This window comes from Nyctereutes procyonoides, unplaced genomic scaffold (genome assembly GCF_905146905.1).
Source record: "Nyctereutes procyonoides isolate TBG_1078 unplaced genomic scaffold, NYPRO_anot_genome, whole genome shotgun sequence".
Lineage (NCBI taxonomy): Eukaryota > Metazoa > Chordata > Mammalia > Carnivora > Canidae > Nyctereutes > Nyctereutes procyonoides.
In genome coordinates this window covers 2,515,376-2,542,088 of record NW_026575123.1, presented here as the reverse complement: position 1 = coordinate 2,542,088, position 26,713 = coordinate 2,515,376, and the positions used below count along the sequence as shown (strand labels likewise).

At 38.8% G+C, this 26,713-nt stretch overlaps 2 protein-coding genes across 2 annotated transcripts; one reads left to right on the top strand and one right to left on the bottom strand.

Moving 5' to 3' along the window:
* Positions 1-4,896: 4,896 nt before the first annotated feature.
* On the bottom strand, positions 4,897-6,527 carry SMIM10L1 (small integral membrane protein 10 like 1). The gene has a single exon (XM_055336790.1). It carries the CDS (start codon positions 6,326-6,328, stop codon positions 6,122-6,124), a length of 207 nt encoding a protein of 68 aa, XP_055192765.1. The 5' UTR covers positions 6,329-6,527; the 3' UTR covers positions 4,897-6,121.
* Positions 6,528-6,753: 226 nt separating this feature from the next.
* LOC129517140 (taste receptor type 2 member 46-like) lies at positions 6,754-18,686 on the top strand. Its single transcript, XM_055336789.1, has 2 exons — positions 6,754-7,031; positions 12,080-18,686. The coding sequence occupies exon 2, from the start codon at positions 14,931-14,933 to the stop codon at positions 15,939-15,941; it is 1,011 nt and encodes a 336-aa protein (XP_055192764.1). The 5' UTR covers positions 6,754-7,031; positions 12,080-14,930; the 3' UTR covers positions 15,942-18,686.
* Positions 18,687-26,713: the final 8,027 nt, after the last annotated feature.

Below are 26,713 nucleotides of genomic sequence, written 5' to 3'. Positions count from 1 at the left end.
CAGAAAAAAAGTTGTTGAAGAGCTGTATTTATAAATAAGAAATCCTAAGTGACAGATGGGCTATTTTCAATTTTAGCAATTTTGGGAAACACCAACAAACATATAGCTTCAGAAGACAAAGACACTGGTACCTCTATTCCTTAGCCCCATATTTAAAATGAGTTATTTTAAAATTAACTTATTTTCTCTTTCATATAGATCTAACCTGACCTCTGAATTTTAAGGCTCCTATTAATTACATCCCTTTTTGACCAGTTTGAGATGCTTTCAAGTTTTATCAATTAAAAACTAAAATAGGGATCCCTGGGTGGCGCAGCGGTTTGGCGCCTGCCCTTGGCCCAGGGTGCAATCCTGGAGACCCGGGATCGAATCCCACGTCGGGCTCCTTGCATGGAGCCTGCTTCTCCCTCTGCCTGTGTCTCTGCCTCTCTCTCTCTCTATCATAAATAAATAAATTAAAAAAAAAAACTAAAATAGTTTTCTTGAAAAATATTTTTCAAATTAAACCTTTTTTTTTTGTTTATTTGTTGGTTCCACTTCTATTACTGTGCCAGTGATTTCAGAGTGAAGACGTTCCAGGCACAGTTATCTCATTGGCGATTTTTTTTTGGTTGTGATCATGTATTCTTCCTCACTTTGGTTCATATGAAAAGATATACTCATCTATTTTACTCAATATATGAACAACTTTCACTCCTTTTTGTTCATTGATGCCTTCCATTTCCTGACTGTGAATAAATCCACATACTTGGTATTTGTAAGCCATAAAGATGAGCAAAATTTTCTAATGTTTGCTGCAGATCCCTAATTAGGTCAGGAACTGGCAGGAGTGCCCTCAGATGTACTGCAACTGAGCTACTAAGAATTCCATAATTTCTTATCATTTGTTGTAGGCACTCAGTAATGTTCTCAGCCTTTTGATTGCCCCCAAAACATTGCTGATATTGTATTAGTGTGGAGTGGCGTGGGGGAAAAGTGGACTTCAGCTGTGCAGATTCATGACTTGGTCTGGTGGTAATCCTGCCGAGCAACAGGCTATTGAATAATTCTTATTAAAATTGCAAGGAAGTTCCCACACTCATGGTAATTAATCCAAGTCAACTGATGTCCATTGAACCCTACTGGGAATTCTATTTATTGCAAGGGTTCCTTTCTTGGTTCATGTGCCTGAAGCCATCCATGTCTACTTCTTCATACTACTTTCCAGGCCCAGTTTCTAACACTTTCCTCTTTTTTTGCTCCTATATTCCTAAACCTTCCATTCCTACCCTTTTATGTCTCCATGTGTAAATCCTATTTTCTTTTTGACTCTATCAAATCTATTATTGCTGAACCAGGGAAAGTCCCCATAAAACTAGAATTGCAAGACTTTGTAACAGAAAATTTAGGTAAGCCTCCTCAGAGCAGTGATAGCTTGTTTCAAGATTTACGATCACCTGGATCACCTGATCTCCACTCCTTCGGTAGAAGGAAAGTGTTTTCTTTCCATCCTAGGGGTAATGTCCTTTTCCGTGTCTCCCTCCATTCCCTTCCTCCTCACAAACAGGCCAAATGTCTTCAGGCAGCAGGAAGTATAATGCTTGGGTTTACAGATCAAATGTTTATATTCTAATACATAAAGCCCTCAATAATTATGCTGAAGGAAAAAAAGATATTGCCAACTATGACCCAGATAATACATATGTTTGAAATTTAAGAAACAGGGGCGCCTGTCAGTTAAGGGTCTGCCTTCGGCTTGGTCATGATCCTGGGGTCCTGGGAGAGAGCCCATTGAACCTCCTGCCAGGATCCCCACTGAGGGTGCAGGGAATCTGCTTCTCCCTCTGCCCCTCTCCTGCTCGTGTTCTGTCTCAAATAAATAAGTAAAATCTTTGAAAAAAAACTCTGAAATTTAAGAAACAGGATTACTAAAAACAAAACAATAGGATTATTCAGATTTACCTACAATTAAAAAAAATCAAATCCCTCAACAGAAGTATCTTTAGGGATAAACTTGAGGCTTGACTGTTGTTTGGCCAATTACTATGACTTTGGGAAAGTTAAACTTAACCTCTTTAAATGCCAGTTTCCTTATTTGAAAAATGATGGTGAAAATGTTTTCCTCATGGGACGTACATGAGAATTATACAGATCATGTATGTAAATAACTAGTATTCCTAGTATTAAACTCAGTAAAATTAAAAAATTAAGATGCTGATAGCAATAAGTTCTTATAGCCAAGTAATAATATATTTTTGTTCTCAAAAAAAATTCTTGTTCCCTAATCTTTAAGTTATATATGTTACTATGATCACCCTGTTCCCTTTTAAACAGTCCTCATTCCCCAGCATTTTTATTAGTTATACTTCATAACGTGTTGTTTCTTAATTTGTGTTCTCACAAATTAAGCCACTCCTTGGCTTCCTCACGCTGGAGGCATATCTGGACCAATCAATATTCATCATGGCCTAAAAACACTCAATTTATGGGCAATAAAGTGGATCAATCACCTTAATATAAGGGCAACTATATCTTTATCTCCTTCATTGCCTGATGACTCTGTATAGAAAAAGCAACTAATTTGGCATTTATTCAACTATGTTTATTATTTACTCTGCATTAGGCAATGGTCTAGGCAAGGGATATAGCAATGAACAAAGTCTTTGGCTTCATGGATGTTGCCTGGAAGAATGGTAAGAGGAATTAAACTACTTGCAAATTAGAATAAGTTTAGTCAGGGCAAAAATTTTGTTTTCTCCCTTGGGAAAACCTCACTGATTTATAAATGCAGGAAGAAAAATAAAGACTGTGTGTTGGGATCCCTGGGTGGCGCAGCGGTTTGGCTCCTGCCTTTGGCCCAGGGCGCGATCCTGGAGACCCTGGATCGAGTCCCACGTCAGGCTCCCGGTGCATGGAGCCTGCTTCTCCCTCTGCCTGTGTCTCTGCCTCTCTCTTTCTCTCTCTGTGACTATCATAAAAAAAAAAAAAAAAAAAAAAAAAAAAAAAAAAAAAGACTGTGGGTTAAGAGCAACTGTGAAGAATAAAGGGTAAATCATGGAGCCTTCATTCAGTTCCTACTTTATATTTGCTAATGCTAGATGGGCTGTAAAATTGGATAGGATACAATATCTTTCCTCACAGTGCTTCCAATATAGCTGGAGGATGTGATATATAGTAAGTGCTAAAGTGTCTCGGTTTCCTTAGTGTAACAAAAGGCTGAGCTTAAGAATGGCTGAAAAAGGCCTGTTCATGTAGCCATCTGAACTGGGAGTATCCCTGTACCTCACCACTCCAGGGTTAATGGCGGCCACATTATTTTGTTACAAAGTGGGACATTAGTATAGAGTGATGCTCACCATTTGTAAGTCCCTTGGCATTACAGAATTATTTCACTGATCAAATTTCACTGCTGATATTTTAGATTAACATGTTTTTAGTTCCTAGGGATGCCTGGGTAGCTCAGTGGTTGAGCATCTGCCTTCAGCTCAGGGCGTGATTCCAGAGTCCTGGGATTAAGTCCTGCATTGGGCTCCCTGCAGGGAGCTTGCTTCTCCCTCAGGGGTCTCTGCCTCTCTCATGAAAAACATAAAATGTTTTAGTTCCTGCCCTCTCAGAACAATATGTAATAACCAAGGGAAGAGATTATAGAAACCTGTCTCTTCAATATCTAAAAATAAAAACAAAAACCCACATCTGGTAACTAATGCACAATTAGGGAAAAATTGGGCAGCCTATGAAAATGACATGGGCTATCTACGCGTGTATAATGTTAATGTGATATTAACCCTTGGATGGAGTGAAAAGAAATTAACTCTAATACAATCAGGGGACTCTGGGAAAATATAATGAAAAAAAAAGTGTCATCTAAGTTTAGTCTTAAAACACAGGTAGAGTAACAATAGGCAAAAGAAAAGAAAAAAAAGAAGGGTAGAGAAGGCAGAAGAAAGTTTGCCTGGAGACAAAAGAATACAGAAAGGGTAGGAAACACAATAATCCAAAACCAGACCAGGTGCTGGAGGGGGAACTTATTTTACAACCTTAGAATACTTGTTGGTTGGACGAAATCAGTGGAATACAAAACTACAATTAGTTTATAAACCTTTACCTCTACAAATAATGGCCCCTTTTAGCTCTTAAAATCCTTCTGGGGGTTCTGCCCTACGCCCCCAGTGTCAGTACCTTACAGATCTCCTTGAGGACTGAAAAGCTCCACTGCAAAAGACAGGCATTCTGTGAGTTTCAAGTTTTCTCACATTAACATGTGAGAAACATGTGAGGCTTATTTTTAATTCCCGGACTGACTTTTCAAAGCAGGTATTTTTATTTTCTTTTTTAATAGCTGAGGAAACTGGGTTTTGGCAGATTAATGGACTCACCTAAAACCGTAAACAGTTTGTATTTTAACAGTGATCTGTCTGATTTAAAATCCCAATCTCATTTTACTAAGGTGGCTTTTTACCAGTGCTGTACACTTCAATAGCCTGGGGCGGCGGGGGGTGGGTGGGGGGGGGACACCTTTTAAAAATGAAACTTTTAAAAATTAAGTTTCAATCAAAGAAATACCTATGTACAATTAAGAAAAAGCAAAATAATACTGTTGGATTGACAGTGAAAGACAGCAATCCTCCTTTTCTCTATCCACTCTTTGACTTCTTTCTCTAGAGACAACACATTTTACGTTCATTATAGTTCTTTTTTTCTGAAAAATGTGTTTATACTTTTTTTATTGACTTCTCTGTATTAGATCTTGAGGGAGTCTTTCCCATTACACACACCTGTGTCCTCTCCAATCCCCCCAATATCACACAATCATTTCTTGTTGTATTGGTATTCAGTGTTTACATAATCATGACTTCGTATGAATAGTATCATTCTCAAGTGAAATATGCAATGCAATTCTCGAAAAACTTTTGAATGTTCCTGTTTCATAATAAGATTTATTTTCTTGATTTTTAAGGAATCTGCAGACCACCAATTCATCCCCAGACTCTGAAAAAACAAAAAACCCCCCAAAAAACCTCTTTTTATATTCAAACACACCCGGTACGCTCAGTTTTTTCTTTTTGAGACATTCCACCTAACTTTTTTTATCTTGAGACATTTCTTACTGAATTCATGCTGCTCTCCCTTCCTCTCCTCCCTCCTTAATCCGGTTACATTGCTATCTTAGCAACTTTGCGGCACACCGCTTCTATCGTTTGCTCTTTAAGGAATAAAACGCCCTTCCCCGCATTGACGACTGTGTCTCTCTCACCATCACCATGCCCTCCCGCTTCAACATCCCTCCCTGGCTTCTTGACTGTCCTTTTCCACGACCAATGCTGGTAACATCTGCGTTCTCACAACGATTAAGAATCGTCTCAAAAGATGAAAGCCACCAAAGCATTTACGTCATGACGATCATTCACACGTTATTCACGAAGTAGCTCCGCGTAGCGCTGTGGCTGGATTTCCCTCTGGTTGGCTCCAAGGGCTCGAACCACTCGCTACTCCCAGGGGCACCGAGAGTCCACTTTCTTACACTCCAACCCCCTGTTCAAAATCCAGCAGCATTTTACGTTGTTTGGCATTAGAAGGATGCTTTTCCCTGTACAGTTATGTGTTGTTGGTTTTTTTTTTTTCCCCCACTGAAAATTTGATTGTCCCGGTTTTCTCTTGCTGGACTGAGGAAATATTTTTGCCTTCCACGTGTATCTTTAAGACCTTCAGCTTCTTATTAATTCAAGGTCCTGCTTACAATCCAATCCAATCTTCCCGAAATTTGCGTTTTCCTATTTTAATCCGGACCGTGAGCTTGCTGTACACGAACATTTATTTTTCTGAAACCTTCTTCGTAGCCTTCCTTTTTCCTAACGCGTCACGGTCGTTCTGTTTTTGCTTGAAGGCTGCAAAGCTTCTTAAATAAGCTGAAGCGCTTCGCGGTCCCCGCAAAACCGGCCACGGCCCCCCGCCAGCCGCCCCCCGCCTTCCGCCTTCCGCCTTCCGCCGCCGGCCCGAAGCTCCGCGAGGACCGAGAGCGCAGCCGCAGAGAGCGCTCACGCCCTCTCGCGAGATTCCAGAGCTCGCGCTCGCCGCGCCGCTTCGCCGCCGGGGCTCCCGGGAGGCGGCCATGTCCTGGCCCGCCGGCCTCCTAAGCGCGGCGCTAAATGTGTACCTGCAAGCGGATGTTGAGGATCACCGAGCCTGCGACGTAGAAGTACGGGAAGTTCATGCGCAGCTGCCAGGCTAGCTCGAAGAAGGCGAGCAAGGTGCGGGAGAGTCCTTTGCAGAAGACTCCGTAGGAGCTGGGGACCCCGGCCGTGCTGCAGGCTTTGAGGGCCACGGAAGACGGAGCCGCCGCGGTGGCCATGGGCCCGTGTCCCCGCGCCCCCAGTGCTTAGAGCCGAGGGTCAGCACAGGCCTCGCGGACCCCCGACCGAGGGTGGGGACGGCGAGGGGCAGGTCGGCAGTGGCTACGCAGCCGCCAGCTCCTACCGGCGCCTCCCGCTGGCTGGTTCCCTCCCCGCGGCGCTCCGGCCCCGGCCCCGGCCGCCGCCGGCGCTCCGCCCCTTCCTGTCGGCTGCTGCCCGGGTTGTTAGCGCTTAGAGCCCAACAGGTGGTAGGTGCGGAAGGGGCCGTTTTGGTATACACCCTACACTTGGTCTTATCAATATGGTCAGCCAGACTGATATTATTATTTTCCCTCAAAAATGAAGAAAGGAAACTTAGTAAAAAAAAAAAAAAAGTCATGGTTTGTAGAGAACGCAGTTTGTGAGCGTCGAACTCTATAGACTGAAGCTCGGGTTTGTCTGCTATGTGACCTGGGGTATTAGCCAGGAATGTCACCCTTCGGTTCCATAAAATTAACCTTAATATTAGGGCAACATGAACTCCTTACATAAGCTAGTTCTTTTTTTCCTTTTTCTTTTTTTAAGGTGTTATCCATTCATTCATAAAGATAGAGGCAGAGACACAGAGGGAGAAGCAGGCCGGTGCCTGATGCACGACTAGATCGCAGGATCCCGGGATCACGACCTGAGCCAAAGGCAGATGCTCAACCACTGAGCCGCCCAGTAAGGCCAGTTCAGACGTAAAGTCTCCGTATTGATAACATACTTAACTGTAGAGGATCACAGTCTCAGGCTATAGATTTCCCTGTGTATTAGGACTCTCCATCGCAAGTGATAGAAACATTTAAGCAAAACAAAATGGAAGACACACATGCACACATATACTCTTCTTTTTTGGGGGGACACGTTCCATATATACACTGTCATCCCCGCCCAGGTAAACCCATGAATAGTCCAAATAAGGTATGGAAGCCTCTACCATTTCTCCATGGAGATATACCTGTGAAACCTGTGGCTAGGCCCCAAAGCTTGGAATACTATTAAAATCTCAACTCGGAATAACCTTAGGTTAACATCATAGTTTATCCTCCATAGCCACATACTCTTCTGATGTTTAAATGGTGTACATTCCATTACCTTCTCTACATTTTAACTACTAAGGACTGCAGTTTTTCACCATAGACAACCTTTACATTCAGGGATTATTCAGATATGTAACTTCTGATCAAAATCTTCAGATTACAGTCTAGTTTGTTTATGTATCCCACATCTCACTCTACTGAATAGCGGTAGCCACTCTTTGAAGCACATTTAATATATCCCAGAGGACTTCTGTTTCCATATATCCTACTGATGATATGATTGGTACAAATAATATGCCCCTGTGAAATTTGTAGAATGTAATTGTGTGTCCCCAGCCAGAATTTCTTCTACTTTGCTGTACTAACACCCCAGCAACGCTGTGTAGATGGCACTTAGAGGAACTGATTGCCAGTCATTTGAGACAGTTTATAAAATGGAGTAGTTGGGGGCAGCCCGGGTGGCTCAGCGGTTTAACACCATTCTCAGCCCAGGGTGTTGTCCTGGAGATCCGGGATGGAGATCCTGCATGGAGGCCGCTTCTCCCTCTGCCTGTGTCTCTCTCCCTTTCTCCCTCTCTGTGTCTCTCATGAATAAATAAGTAAAAAATCTTAAAAAAAATAGAGTATTTGGTAATATAAAATATTCTGGAGTAGTATAAGATGAATGGCAACTCTGAGAACCAGGAGAAAAAGTGTAATTTTAATATACAAGTACAATTTACTTTTTCTGAAAATTGAAAAAAAGAAATTGAGATATTCAGGGTCACTGAAGTCATTAAGTTTCTGGGTCTTCCATTTCCAACTGTATAAAACTGTGGACTCCTCCTCTACCCTTTCTATACTACCTTACCTCTTATACCCGGCTCTGGTTAACTCCATGAAAATCCTGTCTTTCATCCTGAGCCCATGGGGAAAATAGCAGCCATCCATTCCTAACCTGGTTCAGTAGATGTCCCGTTCCAATGCAAAAGGACTGGGCATATCAGAATAATCATGAAGCTCTGTCTCCTACTCATTAATGCTCTAGAGATGAAGAATTTCTATCTGATGAAACTGATAGTGGAAAGTGGAATAGGATTTTACATGGTTGTGATGTTTATTTTGTCCTATGATGTTTAGGCTTGCAACTTTAGATTTAGATTTGAATGATCTTTAGACTTGAATGATCCACAGTTATTGCCAAGTAGGCACATATAAGTAAGCAATCAACAATAACACATGTCCTAAACTATTTCTCTAGTTGATAATCCATTGACTATTAACATGACCTTCCTTTCCTAATCTTATTCCCCTTTTTTTGACTCTATATTTCCAAGTTAGTACTTTTTTGTTTTTTGAGAGCAAGAAAGTGTGTGTGAGGAAGACAGAATCTCAAGCAGACTCCCCAACATGGGGCTGAACACACAACCTGAACCAAAATCAAGAGTCAGACACTTAACCAACTGAGCAACCCAGGCGCCCCTCCGGGACCCCCTTCAATTTGGTACTTTTTAATGGTCTGATTAGTGTAATGATTCTTTGGAAAAGTTTAAAGGTGTCAGTGGGTCTGCAAAGGACTATATTGGCAAATTCTCACTGTAATAGGTGTAATAGGTCTTTCATTTATCATTTTATTTGTTTGAACCTGTCTCTTACTCCGAATCTGGTTAAAGTTTTATCTTAAAAAAAAAAAAAAAGCAGCTTGTAGTTTCATTGGTTTTTTTTCCTCATGTCTGTATAGTTTTTTTCATTTACGCTCCTTGTTAGTTTTTTCTGTAGTTCCTTGAAGTATAAGGTTATTTGAGAACTTTCAATCAGCCCACCCCAAGCTTATGGCTGCCACTCAAACCTTTGTGATTATCCATACCACTGTCTTTGTTGTTAGTGGTTCGCAGCAGATGATGGTATGTGAAGACCTGTCATTGTCCCTAAGGCTTGGGAACCTGAGTAGTTACTCATTACTTTCCCGTTCAGCTCCTTGATGCAAGTTTGACCTTCATGCAGCAGTTGGAAAGTCTGGACATTAGATATGCAGACTAATCCCTATTAGGGAGAAACAGCTGGGTTTTTGCCTACTTTGTGCTTAAGCAGAGGGAATAGTTAGTGGGAGTCTGTGTGTATGTATAGAACCATCTCTTCAGTTTGTGTGGTCCCCAAGGATTTGTGAATGCTGAATCCTGCCGACTCTAGAGCCAGCCCCTTCGGTGGCAGCCATAATAATTGGGATGCTGGATGTCTAGATATGCTTCTAGTGAGAAGCTGGAGATTTGGTTTTATTACTGAAGTGATCTGGGAGGACACAGTGGGTGATGTGTCTAGCTACTCTGTCAGGTTCCTGGGAGAATCACAGTTCCAACATACAGGCTGATTAGAAGCCCTATCTTTGGGCAGCAGCTGTTAAAGTCTACAGATTCCTTCTAGGGAAGAACCTGGAAATGGTGTTTTCTCCTGCTTTCTTTCTGCACTGAACCTGGGGGTGGGGAGGGATTGCCGTGGGGACTGCTAGCATACCTGTTAATAACTACTGCTTTGTCTAATATAGTCCTGTAGACCTAGATGCAAGCCTTATTGTCTGTTAGAGCTAGATGATTTGGGAGAGCATTTCTTGGGTGGCAGTGTCACAAGTTGGGGCATTATATTTGTGGTCTAAACTTTTTGCTCTTCAGGGAGAAGCTGGGAGTTGGGGGTTCCCTCCTGATTGGTGCTGTACAGGGGTGAGACTTATGCTGAGAGTGTTTCATCCTTTCCTACTTGTTTTGATGTGGGTTTTTTCTAAATTTTCCAGTGTGTAGGAGTCACTCAATTAGTCTGGATTTTTCTTAGAGGGAATTGATTCATGCATAGCTGTGTATTTGGTATGTTGTGAAAGGAGAGAAATTTGGGAGCTTCCTATGTCACTATCCTAGTGATATTCTAACTCACTTTCCATGGTTGCCCCAGGGGGTTATTCTCTATTTGTATGTGGGCATATGTGCATATGTGTGTTTGGCATGGATAGCATTTATGGACTAGGTGTGGAGTTTTCACACATTACTTCTCATGCTGCGTTGTCTAGAACGTAGTCATTTGATCACACCTAACTACAAAGGAGGCTGGGAGGTGTCTCATATATGCTTAGGAAAAAGAAAATAAGGATTTTGGTCTGCCTCATTGTATCTGCCACAGTCTCCACGCCTATTTTTAAATCACCTTATGTACCCTTTTCCCCACTTATAGAACACACTCCTACAACCTGGGAACAACCCCCAACTTCTATATTTAAGTTCTATCACTTTAAAATTTAGGAATTTGGGGGTGATAAGCAGTTCTCTACATGATTTCTGGTTGCTGTTCTTCATAGTCTGTTGACAAATGAACACAGAAAACACAAGATGGGTACCTTTTTCCATCCACCACCGAATATAAAATGGTTAGGGTCAGGCTAGCTGGAAAGAATAAATTCCTCTCATTTGGAAAGAGGAGAAAAGGGGGTATACAGCTGTCCATTGTTGATAGCAGAGGAGACTAAGGGGTATACAGCTGTCTGTCGTTGATAGCAGTGACAGTCTGGTTAGGCACTGTGAAGCCCCTGGCACTGACTTTGCAGGGAAGTTCCTGATTAGTCCCTGTGTCTGGGCTCAGGATAACTCCCTTATCCATCATTCTTTGTGTTTCCTGACTCTGCCCTCAGGATGTTCTTCATTATTATTATCCTCCTTGGCTATATCTGAAGTAGATGTTGGAGAGGATACCCTCCGAAAAGGCGTACATATTTTAAACCTACTCCTTGATAATACAAATTTGGAAGTCAGTAAGTCATTCAAATATCACAGGTTTCATTGTCACACTCAATAAATACATTTACCACAAATATTTAGGAGATTTTGTTTAATCTATTTGCTTTTATTCAGATGTCTGGAGACAAAGATTTCCCTTACATAAATGTGTGCTTTAATTAATTAATTCACTTACCTATCCCATGACTACTACTTCCATTTCAATAGCAGCTATCTAGACCATCTGAAATAATGGGCTTATGTCAGAAGTCTAAACCCTTAGTCTAGTCTTTTTTTATGAGAAATAGTTTCCATGTTTAATGGAAAAGTCTTCGTGAGCCTTTGTCAGTGAAGGATTTTCTTCAATTTATTTATTACTGTTTGGGACCTAAGACCTGTGAGATTTTACAACCCTATGAAACCCAAAATTTTTGGACTCCCTCTTCCTTTTCTATTTGCAACCCAGTCAGTTAATTTCTTTCTCATCTTGTCTGATGAGACAATACCTTGCTGAATGCTTTGGAGAACAACTTCCCACCATTTTAGGTCTTATCAATCACTTCTACTAGGGCCATGACTGTAAAACAAGGCCTGCCTCAAAGACTTTACATGTAACATTTTAAAAGAGTTTGCCACTGTATCATAGGAGCCTACATGTTTCCAGCTTTCAAAATCTGTTTCTTCACCATCCAAATGCCAATAAACAAAACTGCCTATTTGTGTCACAAATAGGCTCCAAAACATCAAGTGACTCATATAATACAGACTTTAATTGCTCTCTTCACCATACTGATGTGTTTAAGAAGCCTTCTCCCTACAGTTACCCAGGGAATCAGGCTGAACAAACGTATTCCATTCATTAAGCCCGTTCAAGTTCAGAGTTACTATTGAAAGATATGAGTTTAGTGTCATCATGATATCTACAGAATTCATTTTTTTGTGGCCCTTTCCATAGGCACTTCACTGCCTGGCTGCTTTCTTCTTCAAGACCAGCAAGACTCTCTCATTCAAGGGAAGCTCAGCCACTCTTTAAGCTTTACCTGATTACATCAAGCCCATGAAGGATAATCTCCCTTTTAATTAACTCAGAATTGGGGATTTGGGATTCTAAGGATCTGCAATACCCCTTCATGCTGGCCATATTACGCAGGCTAGAAATAAGCCACAGGTCCTGCCCATGCTCAAGGGAGGAGCGGAATTACACACGGTGTGAACATCATGGGGAACAAACATGTTTAGTTTTGACCTGATTTGTGACCCAGTATGTACAATTTATTAGCTTATTAATTTTATGAATCATGCTCTTGATGTTGGATCTAAGAAGTCTGCCTAATTCAACTTTACAAGATTTTATTTTTTTCTCAAGTTTATAGTTGTTCTTCTTACATGTAGTTTCTATGATCAATTTTGAGTTAATTTTGTCTATGGAATGAAATAACGATCTAAATTTATCTCTATGAAGGTGGATATCTAATTGTCCCCAATTCACTTGTTGAAAACAAAAGAATGATAATTTTGCCACTGATTGCCTTGAATTCATTTGTAACAGCGTGCTAGCCTGTCTTGTGTTAACTTGCTTCAAATTAAAGAATAGAGTACTCCTGCACATCACAAAACAAGAACTGTACTATCTTGTGCAACTATCTTGCACTGAGATGACATTTGTAGCTGGCATCGTGGAGTCTGCACAAAACCAAGAAATTCTGCAGGTCATTGCAAACCTTTTGTTGATTAACTACTTAAGTCCCTTGAAAAACCCCTGGGCCAGGCAGAAACCTCCGAGTTGGGCTTTGGACAAGAGTCTGCCTTCTCCCCAGGTTGCCAGCCTCCTGAATAAAGCTCATGTTTCTTTCCAATAAAAAACTCGCCTCTTGAGCGGTGCCTGGGTGGCTTTGTCAGTTAGGCTTCTGACTCTTGATTTCAGCTCAGGCCATGGTCTCAGGGTCTTGAGGTGGAACTCTGTGCTGGACTCCTTGTTCAGTGGGAGTGTGCTTGAGAGTCTCTCTCTCGTCTATCCCTTCCTGTTCCACATGTGTGCTCTCATTCTTTCTCAAAGAAATAAAAACCTTAAAAAAACAAAGCAAAACAAATTGAGTAATGGCCTTTTGAGCAATAGGCAGCCCAACTTGGGTTCGGTAACAAACTGTTCATGAATGTAAATATTTGTCTGGACTCTCTATTGTTTTTCATTAATATATATTTCTATCTGTGTGAGAGTGCCACACTACATTAATTGATACAGCTTAGTAGCAAGCTTTGATACTGGAAACTGAAATCCTCCAAATTTGTTCTTTTTAAAAAAATCCTTTTGCTTATTCTGGGCACTTTGCATTTTCATATATATTTTAGACATAGTCTTTCATTTTCTTCCAATAGAGTCTGCTTGGAATTTGATAGGAAATGCACTGACTATATAGATCATCTATCTGAAAAGACTCTCTGTATTCCAGATTTTAGTATGGGTGGTCCTCCTTTTTTACATGGCTTTATGATGAATTTAAAATATAATTTTGGCAGTTTATTCTCATCTTGCTTGTTATAGAAGGAAAATTTTCCTTTTTCAATCTGCTGCATTCTACTCCTAAATGGAAGTTATGGTAGGTTAACTTTAGTGTGTTAAATGACAAAGTAATAACCCTCCCTACTCTTTCTGTACCAGATGGGCAAGGTGGAAAATAGTATACAAACTCCTCACAAAGACCACTGGGAGAGGATATCAGTACTCTGCATTTTGCTGATCATACTGAGGCAGAGAGTAGCTTTAAAACGGTGTCCAAGATCAGAAATATATGAAGCAGACAGTCTGGGTTTCTCATTCTGGTAGTCTGGCTCAAGACCCTCTGCTAAAACAATTATTACAAAACATGAATCTGAATGAAATCTAAGGATATGGAAAACACATGTTCCTTTGAAATGTTCAAAAATATTTATCAAATTCTCTAGTATTTTAATTAAAAGTGAATATTTCAATATTAAATAGACTCAAAAGGGAAACTTTATCAAAGACCTAAGCATGAGAGATATATTTGATAACTACTAATAATGAGAGAAAGAAGGTATTTAAATTGGGATGATCTCCTGACACTGATTTTACATTTTGGAAATTACAGGACACTAATTCTATCCATGAGATGCATATGTATTTGTGTGAGTTTGTGTGTGTGTATGTGTTTATGAGCTTGTAAATAAATAAACTTATATGTAAATATTAGTTATCAGCAACTGGCTTTTAGGGAGAATTGTCTTTTCTGAATGCTTTTGATAGGAAAAGCTTAAATTCTTCCTATGTAAATCTGGCATTAAAAAAGTAATAAATCCGTAACACTGTAGATCCTAGTATGACCCAGCTCCATGAAATGGTCTGGATATTCACTGTTGTTCTATGAATTGGTTTTTTAAATTTTACTACCTAACAACTAAAGTTGAACACAAATTATGGAAAGGTTAAACAAGGAACAGATTGTAAAACAATATGTCTTTATTTGCATTTTAGCAAATGTGATACCAGCTTTCACTTTGACACCAGTTACAAAATAATCCAGCCCATGGCAAGGACACACAGTGTATGACTGGGAGTCAATTTAGCAATTTGGGAAAAACAATGTTTTTCATCAAGACAGCATTGAGCTCCTCTATTAGCATACCCTGTGCGTTCCTGCTTGACATTGGTTACAGAATTTAAAAGAAACGAGAACTTTACTGCACACTCAGAGGTCAGCTGCCTATAGAGCATAAGGTCAGAATATTCAAGGGATCACAAGCAGTAATATTAGATTTGGCTTTTTGGTTTGTTTTTCTTTCTAGACATGCTAACTTTACTACAGAGCATTTTTTCCATCCCAGTAATGACAGAATTTGTTCTAGGAAATTTTGCCAATGGCTTCATAGTGCTGGTGAACTACATTGCGTGGGTCAAGAGACAAAAGATCTCCTCAGCTGATCAAATTCTCACTGGTCTGGCTGTCTCCAGAATTGGTTTACTCTGGGTAATATTTATAAATTGGTATGCAACTTTGTTGAATCCAGCTTTATATAGCTTAGAAGTAAGACTTCTTGTTCATATTGCCTGGACAGCGAGCAATCATTTTAGCATCTGGCTTGCTACTAGCCTCAGCGTATTTTATTTGTTCAAAATAGCCAATTTCTCTAACCTTATTTTTCTTCGCCTAAAGTGGAGAGTTAAAAGTGTAGTTTTTGTGATGCTGTTGGGGTCTTTGTTCTTTTTGGTTGTTCATGTTGCAGTGGTAAGCATATATGAGCAAACGCAGATGAAGGAATATGAAGGAAACATCACTAGGCAGACCAAACTGAGGGACATTGCATACCTTATGAATATGACTGTATTCACGCTAATGAACTTTGTACCCTTTGCTATATCCTTAACATCTTTTCTGCTGTTAATCTTTTCCCTGTGGAAACATCTCAGGAAGATGGGATCCAGTGGTAAAAGATCCCAAGATTCCAGCACCAAGGTCCACATAAGAGCCATGCAGACTGTGATCTCTTTTCTTTTGTTATTAGTTTGTTACTTCCTGACTTCAATTGCCATAGTTTGGAGTTCTAATAGGCTGCAGAACAAGTTGATCTTCTTGCTTTGCAAGGCTATTGGAATCCTGTATCCTTCAAGCCACTCATTTATCCTGATTTGGGGAAACAAGAAGCTCAGAGAGGACTTTCTGTCATTTCTGTGGCAGCTGAAGGGCTGGCTGAAAAAAGGATATAAGAGGAGCATCATGTGTCGTCTAGAAGAAAACAAATTGATGAAGTCTGTAATATTTTTTTCTTCTACTTTTTCTAATGAGTATGTAATTGAGTAATTTCCAAAGGTTTACCTAAAATGTCTTTCACCTGAGCATATCACAAAAAGTATATGTGTCTGTATATATCTGTGTGTATTTATGAAAAATATAAGAAAGATCATAAGATTATTATATCATTAACCCACATTTTTCAGGTAAGTAAGCTAATTATACAAAATATTATAAGAAATTTCTCAAGATTATGAAGCAATGGATATTTTATATACATATTCTATGTATTATCTTCCGACTGAAGAATTTATGGTCTATATTTATACATTTTCCAGAATCATAACTTAATCTCAGGAAATCATTGCTATTTCCTATTGTCATCAGCACCACACATATGTATCACGGTGTGTTTAAATTTTATTGTTTGAATCTTCAGTCTTTTGGGTGGTAATGATATTCAATTGTAAATCACACATTGAAGATGAATGTTTGGGGTAGATACTATTTCATCATGAAATTTTTTGGTTAATAGAGAGCCATCAGAGCTATTGTTAGAAAAGGATGCACACAATAAAATTCAAGAGTGACAATATTTGGAGTACATTTTATTTATGTGTACAATAAACAGTACTAAAGAATATTAGAATTAATACAAGTAGGTAAAATCTTAGAAAAAAATCAAGTTCTACAATAAGAAAGAAGGAGAAAAAAAATCACGACTTGCTTTCAGGTTTCTATCTTCCCATAGGCAGTTAGGAAAGTCATTTCTTAAAGTTTTGAATGAAGAAGACCTTTTTCAAAGTTGAGGTCTGATGTCTAATTGTTCAGTTTTCATCTTTGAATCTCTGAATTGCCAATATTTTCTCTACCTTGCTACCTAAAAGCTTCTTTTAAACTTCAGATATCAAGACTTAGATCTTCCTTATCTTAAATATATGTTCATCATAAGAATAGTAAAAAATTATGGTACATAATGACCTTTCTGCATATATTAAAATAGTGTCTATTTTGTTTATGTAATAATTATAGGGGATGTCTTCAATAGCTATTTTATTATAATCTTGTGGAAAATAATGAAATAGTTTATTGACATATTATTTATAGCAAATTCCTTTATAAGAAAGAAATGAGTAACCTTGCTTGCCTGAATTTACACATCTATATTCATTCTTTGTATTATGAAATTTTATTTTTTTAAACATTTTTTTATTTATTTATTCATGAAAGAGAGAGAGAGAGAGAGGCATAGGCATAGGCATAGGGAGAAGCAGGCCTGATGCAGGACTTGATCCTGGGACTCTAGGATCATGCCCTGAGCTGAAGGCAGATTCTGTCTTATATTATGAAATTTTAAATTATTGAAGCCTTCAGATAAATTATTCCCACATCTGATTTATTCATTTGTTTTTAAAGATCTGTCTGCCCAGCAGAATATAAACAGTGTAATGTGGAGATCATGTCTAGTTGTTTCTTGTTGACTCCTCAGGATGTAAAGCCAGACCATAGAATAGTTGGTCCAAATGGTATGCTCATGACTAAGAAATGAATAAACTAAATTATGGTTGGTAAATAAATGAAAACAAAACTTGTCACAAAATCTGCAGGTTGCATGGATTCTTGGTTTTGTTTTTTCACCATCCAAATGCCTATAAACAAACCTGCCCATCTGTGTCATGAATAGGCTCCAAAACATCAAGTGACTCATATAATATAGACTTTAATTGCTCTCTACACAGTACTTCTCCCAATAGTTACCCAGGGAATCAGGCTGAACAAACGTATTCCATCTCTAACACATGGCTTCCGGGATTGCCTTAGAGTAATCCCCATTCCTGACAGCAGGGAGGAAAAAGGTATATGGAGGAGTGTTCTCAGGAATATTCTGGTGGGATAGGACTGTAAATGATGCACACAATTTTCACTCATATGACATCATTCAGATTTCAGCCACATTGCCACAACTACCTGTAAGGGAGGCTAGGAAATAGAGTCTCTGTGGCCCAGATGAAGAGGAGAAATACAACTGAGGACATGGATATTGGAGGACTCTTCATACCATTTCAATCAAAATAGCCAATAAGTTATTGTAACACAAACAGTTTCTACCTTTAGAAGCATGGTGTAGTTATTCATGTCACTTTGATAATTTATACATGCCCTAATATGAGTCTTGATTATCAACTCTTTTTCTCTATTTCTTCATAAATTCTAAAGAACTCAAGTTCAAACTAAATGTTCCTATCCATATAAAACCACAGTTGATTCTGCACTGTAGCATTTGTAGCTTCCTCATGTATATTGCCAGTGTATGTTGCTTATAACTTCTGATTTAACTCTTACAATATTATGCACTCGTTATTTATACTTACTTGCTCTAGGACTGAAATGTGCTCTTTGAACTATAAATCATTAAATTATTCATTCTTGTAAATCATATTGAATCCATAAAAATACTTGATAGGTAGAAGGATCTTATTCAATGAGTGACAAATAATGACTGAATTTTATAAAACTTTTTTCTAGGAATTTCTATTCAAAATCTAAAATATTTGCATTCAAATGTGTGGCTCAGGGAAGATGAAATAGAACTTAGGGGAAAATAATCTCATATTTGAATGTTTTCATACTTGACTTCATCCCTTTACTCATTAGGACAAACGGACATTTTCAGGTCATATAAGGATAAGTGTACATTGATTAGCGTTTACTCTAGAAGTTAGAGAGTAGCTGACTAAATAATTGGAGGGGTATTCATGAAGCTTTATTTCTCTTCCCAGAACTGTTTGGTTTAGCACTGGAAGTACAGTAGCAGTTGAGTGAATTTTTTTTTTTTTTTTTTTTTTTTTTTTTGTGAAAAGCTCTGAAACTATCACATAGAATTTTGGCTGTCCTTACTGGAATTACGATGAAAACATTTTAAGTGGATGTCAGCCTGATACTGTTTAGCTATAAAAGTGTCAGGGAGGCACCACTTCAGAAATATGTTCATGAACGTGTCATTTGGAATGAAGATCTCTTTCTGGTAGTGGCCACAGAAGAAGTCCTCTTAGGAATGCAGGGAAATCGGTTCATTTGCTAGGCCAACTGCATTGGACAAGAGTGGGAAAGTCTCACCAACTGCATTGGTCAAGAATGCAAGTCTCACCAACTTTATTGGTCAAGAATGGGAAAGTCTCATCAACTGATTTCATCCTTATCAGTTTGGATGTGGCCAGAGTCACCCAACAGTGGGTAACACTATTTGATTCAATTATGAACTGGCTGTCTCTACATCTCTGTGCCACTGATAAACCAGCAAAAGTAGTTACTATTTTTTGGGCACTAACTAATCACCGAACTACCTGGTTTACCGCCTGCCTAAAGTTTTCTGTTTCTAAGGTAACCAAGTTCTGCTTTTTTTTCATCTGGCTGAAGTGGAGACAGAATAGAATGGGTCTCTTGCTTTTCCTGGAGCCCTTTTCTTACAATTACAATCTGTTAACCTCTGTATGCAGGATGGCCCTGGTGAGTTGTGGATGAGTACCTATAGAGTACATGAGAGAAACATGACTTTGCATTTGGACATAAGTAAAACTTTCAGTCTTAAAAGGCTTCTGCTTCTTAGCTTGACTTATGTTACCCCTTCCTCCTGTCCCTAATCTCTTTGCTCTTTTTATTTCTGTTCTTGGTGAGACACCAAGAATTTGCAACTCAACTTAATGGCTTAAGGGACTCCAGCAGTGACCCCACAAGGGCCATGAAAATGGTGACAGCCTTCCTCCTCCTCTTCATCATTTCCTTATTTCCACTGGAATACCAAGTTGGATCTTCCTTAAGGTACAGAGATAACAATCAGGCCAAGATGTTTGTCATGGTGATTTCAGCTACCTTTCACTCAGGCCACTCACTCTGATTTTGGGAAACAGCAAGTTTTTTTTAAAGAAGGATACCTGAGACTATTGTGGCATCTTAAATTCTTGGAAAACAAATACATTTAGCTTCATAGATAGAATTTGAAAGAAATTTCTGTATTCTAAGGGGGAAATACCTTAACAGAAGACCTTGTAAGTTCATTTTCAATTTCAACATTTCTTTCATCAGGTCCTATTAGGTGTTGAACAGCACTGAAACTTCCCTTACCCCATGGGTTACCTAATCTATATTCTCAATGTGATCTGATATCATGTTTGGTTAAGGGAAATCTCTCTGCTATAGTAACACTTTTTGGCAACAGAAGTATTTGAGACATGAAGAAGAAAGGCTATCATTCTATAGAGCAGAATATTAATAAATGTATATATTATGCAATACACTATGAAGAAATCTATATAATCATGGTCATAGGAAGGGAAAAGAACAAAATTATTTGAACTTAAGATTAATTCACAATTAGAAAAAAGTATATTAAGTGTGATAACAGTTTACATAAATATAGAGGTGTAAACAATCTGATGTTAGTAATTTTGGAAAAGATCTGAAGCAATGATTTTTCATACAGTATTCATAGGATTGAACACTGATAAAAACAAGGTGAAGAATCTATCTCCTGAGACATTAATTGTACTCCTGTTTATGTTCACTAGAGAATGTTTGGTACTTGGAAACCAGGATATATATGCAAAAATGTGCATATTACTACTTTTCTTTCTTTCTTTCTTTCTTTCTTTCTTTCTTTCTTTCTTTCTTTCTTTCTTTCTTTCTTTCTTCCTTCCTTCCTTCCTTCCTTCCTTCCTTCCTTCCTTCCTTCCTTCCTTCCTTCCTTCCTTCCTTTCTTTCTTTCTTTCTTTCTTTCTTTCTTTCTTTCTTTCTTCTTTCAAGATTTTATTTATTGGGACACCTAGGTGGCTCAGCAATTGAGCATCTGCCTTCGTTTGGCCCAGGGCATGATCCCAGAGTCCCAGAGTGCATGAATAAATAATTATTTATAATAATTTATTATCTTTAAGATTTATTTATTCATTCATGAGAGGCACAGAGAGAGGCAGAGACGCAGGCAGAGGGAGAAGCTGGCTCCATGCAGGAAGCCCGATGTGGGACTCGATCCTAGGAGTCCTGGATCATGCCCTGGGCTGAAGGCAGATGCTCAACTGCTGAACCACTCAAGCATCCCTATTACTAATTTTCTTAATAGCTGAAATTGAGAAGTCATACTAATGTCCATTGTGATAGAGTAGTAAATAGATTATGGCATACTGATACAATAGAATGCTATGAAACAATGCAAATGAACAAATTGTATTTGTAATGTTTTTCTAGTTCTCTGTTAGAGGAATAAAGACACATAGAAAGATAACTTTGTACAGCATAATATATATTCTGTGTGATGTTTGAATAGGTTTGTGTATATGAAGTGCTATTTGACTGCTGTAATAAAATAACCCAGATTTAATCACAGTGGCTGGAAATGCAAATAAGCAGGTGGGAGAATTTTGCTTGCTAATGATGCTATTAAAATATGAAAGAAATTTACTCTGTGATTCTGTAAAGGATATGTATGTCTGTATGAAAACGCCATAAAAACAGTACGGTTGAGATAACTTTGGTCACAATTTTTAGAATGTAGTAAAGGAAAAAAATAGGAAGTAAATTCTTATAAATATGTTGGTTTTAAGTTGTCCTTGATGAAGTAGTAGGTGAAGGTGTTCTTTCAGGCTAAGCGCCAATACTAGGACTAATGTAAATACAAGGCCGCGGGGAAGCGTTCTACCGCAGTGAAATCTGCCACTTAGAAAGCTGGGTGAACTCCCATCTTTCGTTTAATGTTTTCCGGTTAGCTGCCATCATCATCATCATGTATCTCATTTAATGATATATATCTGAAATGTGTACATACATAATTTGGACAATGCCTAAAGGTTTTCATTTTCTTGCTAGCACTACTAACATTGTTTAAAAAGCTTTCTTTAGGGCAGCTCGGGTGGCTCAGCGGTTTAGCGCCGCCTTCAGCCCAGGGCGTGATCCCGAGACCCGGGATTGAGTCCCACGTTGGGCTCCCTGCATGGAGCCTGCTTCTCCCTTTGCCTGTGTCTCTGCCTCTCTCTCTGTGTGTCTCTCTTGAATAAATAAATAAAATCTTAAAAAAAAAAAGCTTTCTTTAAAAACTTGGTGTTTTGAGTATTTTGTTTCCCTCTAACAGATTGGTAGAAGAGCAAAAGTTTGTTCCCATCACTGAATCAGTTAAGTCTGAAAAAATGAATAATCAAGATTGAGAATTCAGTAGACATATTTAACAACCAATCAGACATAATGGAAGAGACAGATCTAGTGAATTGGAAGATAACTACCTAGAATGAAACATTAAAAGATTAAGAGATGGAAAATATAGGCTAGAGGGTGAGAAACCTGAAGGTAGTTACATAGTCTGTGTCTTTTCTAAATTCTCTTTGCAAAGTTCATAGTTCCCTTGGAGTCCATCTCTTTATAGAAGTATCAAATAATATTCAGCTAGAGGCAGTCATTTGATGCCTTCAATGTTTTGCCTCATAGTGTCTTTACTCAGATACAAGTTAATTTCATTCATTTTCTGTCTTCCAAGTTATCTTGAAAACAACTGCAAATATTTTAAAAGTGCCTAACATGCCACCATTTTTATAGCCTCTGTCAGTTTCCTCAAAAATCAGTGCCACATATTTAAGCTTCTGTTGCCATTATAGCCCACTTCTAATGGCAATTTTTGTGGCAGCCAGCTTTTATTGTGTAAGAAACACAAAACTCAGTGATAGATAATGATAAATGTTTATTTCTTACATATCTCTGGAGGCTAGTGATCTATGTTGGACTTGCATAGATATATCTTTCAGATTTCCAGCTATGTGTCTGGGGGCCAACTGGAAGCTAATTGACCAAAGCTGGACCTGATGGAACAACGTGGCTCCTCATACCTCTCATTCTTCACCCTGGACCAGTTTATTAACTAGACATAACATAGTAGAAGTGAAGGGTAAACAAGGCCTGTTATGCAGACCCCAGTGATATAAGTCCAGCAATGAAAGACTGCAAAAATCTATGTCAGCATCTAATTAGCCAAAGCAAATGACATGGCTGAGTACAGAGTAAAAGAATAGAACGGATCATCCCTCTAATGGTGAGAAGGTATGGCAATGCTGTAGGCTGAAGAATTGGGACCAACTTAAGCAATCTATCGCAGCATCCTGTATATCATAAAAGCAATTCTAAGCCACAATTTATGTCCTTGCATATATTTCAGTTTCAGTTTTCTGCTCCTATTTGGAATTCTTCATGTATAGTAAGATCTTAAAGATTACAGAGAGCTCCATTTGGATTTATATTTCAGAGATGATTACCACTGTTACTGTTTCTGAAATTCTGTAAATTCTTTTTTTCCTGTAAGTCCTCACATCTGTCCTATGTGTAAACTTCTCACAATTTTCTGCTTATCGATAAGTCCATTCTGTTAATTCCTTAATGGGTTGCACTCGTTTTTTCACTGGAGTCTTACTGATCAATTTGCTTTGTCTTTATTGAAAATACTGGGCAGGCAGTATTTTTATGTGCACCTTTTTGTTCATATTTTACCCTCTCCTAGCATTACTTCTCTGAATTTTACCTTTTATTATAATAAAATTAATGATATAAATGTTTCATTTTTGGATAAAAGCACCTATCATTTAAATTCAATTCATTTTCTTGTCAGTGAATAGGTAATATAATCCAAAGGTACATTCCATCATCAAACGTCCCCTCTAAGTGTGAACTTATTCCATGGTTATCTTGCCTGGTTATCTCTCTCACCTTCCATACACTTTCTTTTAATGTCCTAATTTCACAGATTTCTTTGCATATTGATACCTGATACATGCCATTCTTAAGTTCTGAGCCACAGTAAGATACATCTTGAAATTCAGTAATTAATTCCAGAAATGTCTCCATGTTCTATCAATGCTTTGTGTGATCATCTTAGCAATAAGAACTCAGAATTTGTAAATCAGAGCCAGGATTGAGATTCAGGTTATCTTTTATTAAGGCTACTATATAGGTCTAGAACTGTCTTAGTTCCAAAATCCTTGTGCTCTTCATTACACAGCATTAACTCTACATTTGAGTAAAAGCAAGTATTAGGAACTAAACAGGGATTAAAGTTACCTATTTCATAACTTAACAATTGATGTTAAAATGGAACTGTAGGGTGTGGATTTTCTTAGAGTAGTCAGAAATATTTAAGTTTTAAGTCAGAGAAAAGTAACCCAAACAGACCTTTATACAACTGAAAATGCCAGGAATAGGGCAGCTTTCTGTATGGTTAAATTTAGATGAATGTGACAGCTGTGACCAAGCCCAGAGATAAGTCTTGAAAAGTAGCATAGCCATTCTCAATCTCTATAGCAACAATAATATGACTTCTGTCACATGCTGGCCTCCTACTATGAACCCAGTAGACTTACTGTCAATGTAGGTAGACTTACTGTGAATGATATTAATCTTATTATTTAATGACCTTCCCTTCTGTTGTAGGTAAAATAATGGCCCCTCAATAATGTCCATGTTCTAATCCCTAGAACCCATGATCATAATATGTTGCAAGGTAAGAGGGAATAAGGTTGCAAGATGGAATTAATGTCATTAATCAGTTGACCTTGAAATGTGGATATTGTCTTGAATTATCTGGGTGGGCCCATTGTAATCATAAGGGTCCTTTTAAGTGGAAGAGAGAGCCCAGAGAGAGTAAGAGAACGAAGTGGGAAGGTGGAGGCAGAGATTCAAGTACTGTAATTGCTGGGTTGGAAGAAGAAAAGGGGCCTTGAGCTAAGGAATGTATTCAGGCTGGAGTGCTGTGAAAGGCAAAGAATGCAATCTTCCCTTTAAGCTTCCAGAGAAAAAAATGCATTCTTGCCTACCCATTGATTATATTCCACTTTGGTTTTAAACCAGTGGAATCCATTTCTGGCTTCTGCCCTCCAGAATTGTATAACAAACTTGTGTTGTTCAGGCTACTATGTTTGTGATTATTATCACAGCAGTAGGAGAAGAATATACCTCTGTCCGTGCACTGTAGTTAATTGGTAGATCAATTTCAATCAGGTTGAGCATATTTACCATGTCCAAAATTATCTTTATTTCTATATATTTAACTGACAGTATGACTGGCACATGAACCTAATTTACTGTTGTGAGATTTATCTGGAAGATTTGATTATATTCTTCAATTTCAAACATCCTATTCTACAATGTCCAATTTCAATCATATTACTTGTGGCCCCACTACCACATTAACATTCAGTCAGCCCCAAGAAATTCAGCACCTGGTAACTCAAAGTGATTTCTAAGGTAATTGTACAAGGAACTGGATAAGGCTGAGGGTAGGTAACCAGCTAGGAGAATTACAAGAGAAAGTATGACAGAAATAGGGTCTGTTAAAAAAGAAAACCATAGGCCCAAATGGTGTCACTTGAGTTCCCAAGCTTGGGCTTAATACCTAATCCAATTGCACGTTCAACCTCCCTCCAGAAATGTAGTCTTAACTAGTCAGTCAGCAATTTTTCCATCAGCACCGATGAGTCTGCATCCTGGGTCCAGTCCATCCCTAAAGACAGCATAATATTTTGGTTTTCTCCACCCCGCCCCACCCCATAGAAAGCAGCCTCACCTAGAACAGTTTTTTTTTTTTTTTTTTTGCTAATAACTTTCTTGGCCCCCACTCCTCTTCTATAAAAAGCTTCTATTTAGTACGATTCCTCGGAGAACCCTGTAATTGCTAGATTGGATGCTGCCCCATTCATGAAGTCATTTAATAAAGCTAATTAGATCTTCAAGCTAGGCTGAATTTTGTTTTTTGCTTTTTAAAAGATTTTACTTATTTATTCATGAGAGACAGAGAGGCAGAAACACAGGCAGAGGGAGAAGCAGGCTCCTTGCAGGGAACCCAATGCGGGACTCCATCCCTGGACCCCAGGATCATGCCCTGGGCCAAAAGCAGACAGTCAACCACTGAGTCACCCAGGCGTCCCTGAATTTTGTTTTTTGCCTGATTTGGTGGCAGCAATAGGATCTGAAGCAATCTTCTGACAGCATTTGGGGACCAAAACCAGGCAGGGTACCTGTGAACCCTTTGAGTTCACTGTTTTTCTCGCCATTGCTCAGGGCTTTGGGTAAGTTCCTTTTGGTCTCAGAGGCTCTTTTTTTTTTTTTTTTTTTTTTTTTTTTTTGCGTCTGAGCCCCCAATCTAACTGACTTCCCTTTATAGGACAGGTCAGCTGGCACCAGCAGATAGTCAAGCCCAGAGCCAATTGAGCTGGCATATTTCCCCAGGGCCCAGTTACGCTAGCATATTTGCTCAGAGCTCAACTCAGCTGGCAGAAAGGTCTGCTCGGAGTCAAGCCTGTAGCCTTTCGGACTACAGTTCTCTGTAGAAAACCTCAGCAAAATTCCAAGGTAGTTGGTGGTAGTGTGCCCAGGGCCTTTTTGTGGCCAGGATGCAGTATTGCCACCGACACATTAAGGTGCACATTTGCTCATTTTGTTTTGTGTAGGTAAAGTGTATTGCTAGTGAGGATTTTAGAGGCCAAAAACTGCAAAAATTGATGGACACAGTTCAAGCATTTAAAGATTGTTAGCTTGCCACCTCAAGAAGATTCTTAGGATACGATAAGTTAGTCACAGAACCAGTTAGTTGACATTAGGTCACCTGCCAACCTTGAGAAAACTCAAGGTTGCAGTGAGGTAAACTGTAAAACTCCCGCAATCCCCAACCCGACAACACAACTCTTTTAGTTTTTTGTTTGGCTTCAAGAAACCCAAAGTCTCAGCTAATGAGATCCTTAAATTCTAAAGAGTGAAGGTATGCCACCCTCTGGCACACCATCTTATTTTATGTCTAGGAACTACAAGTTCCCAGAAGTTGC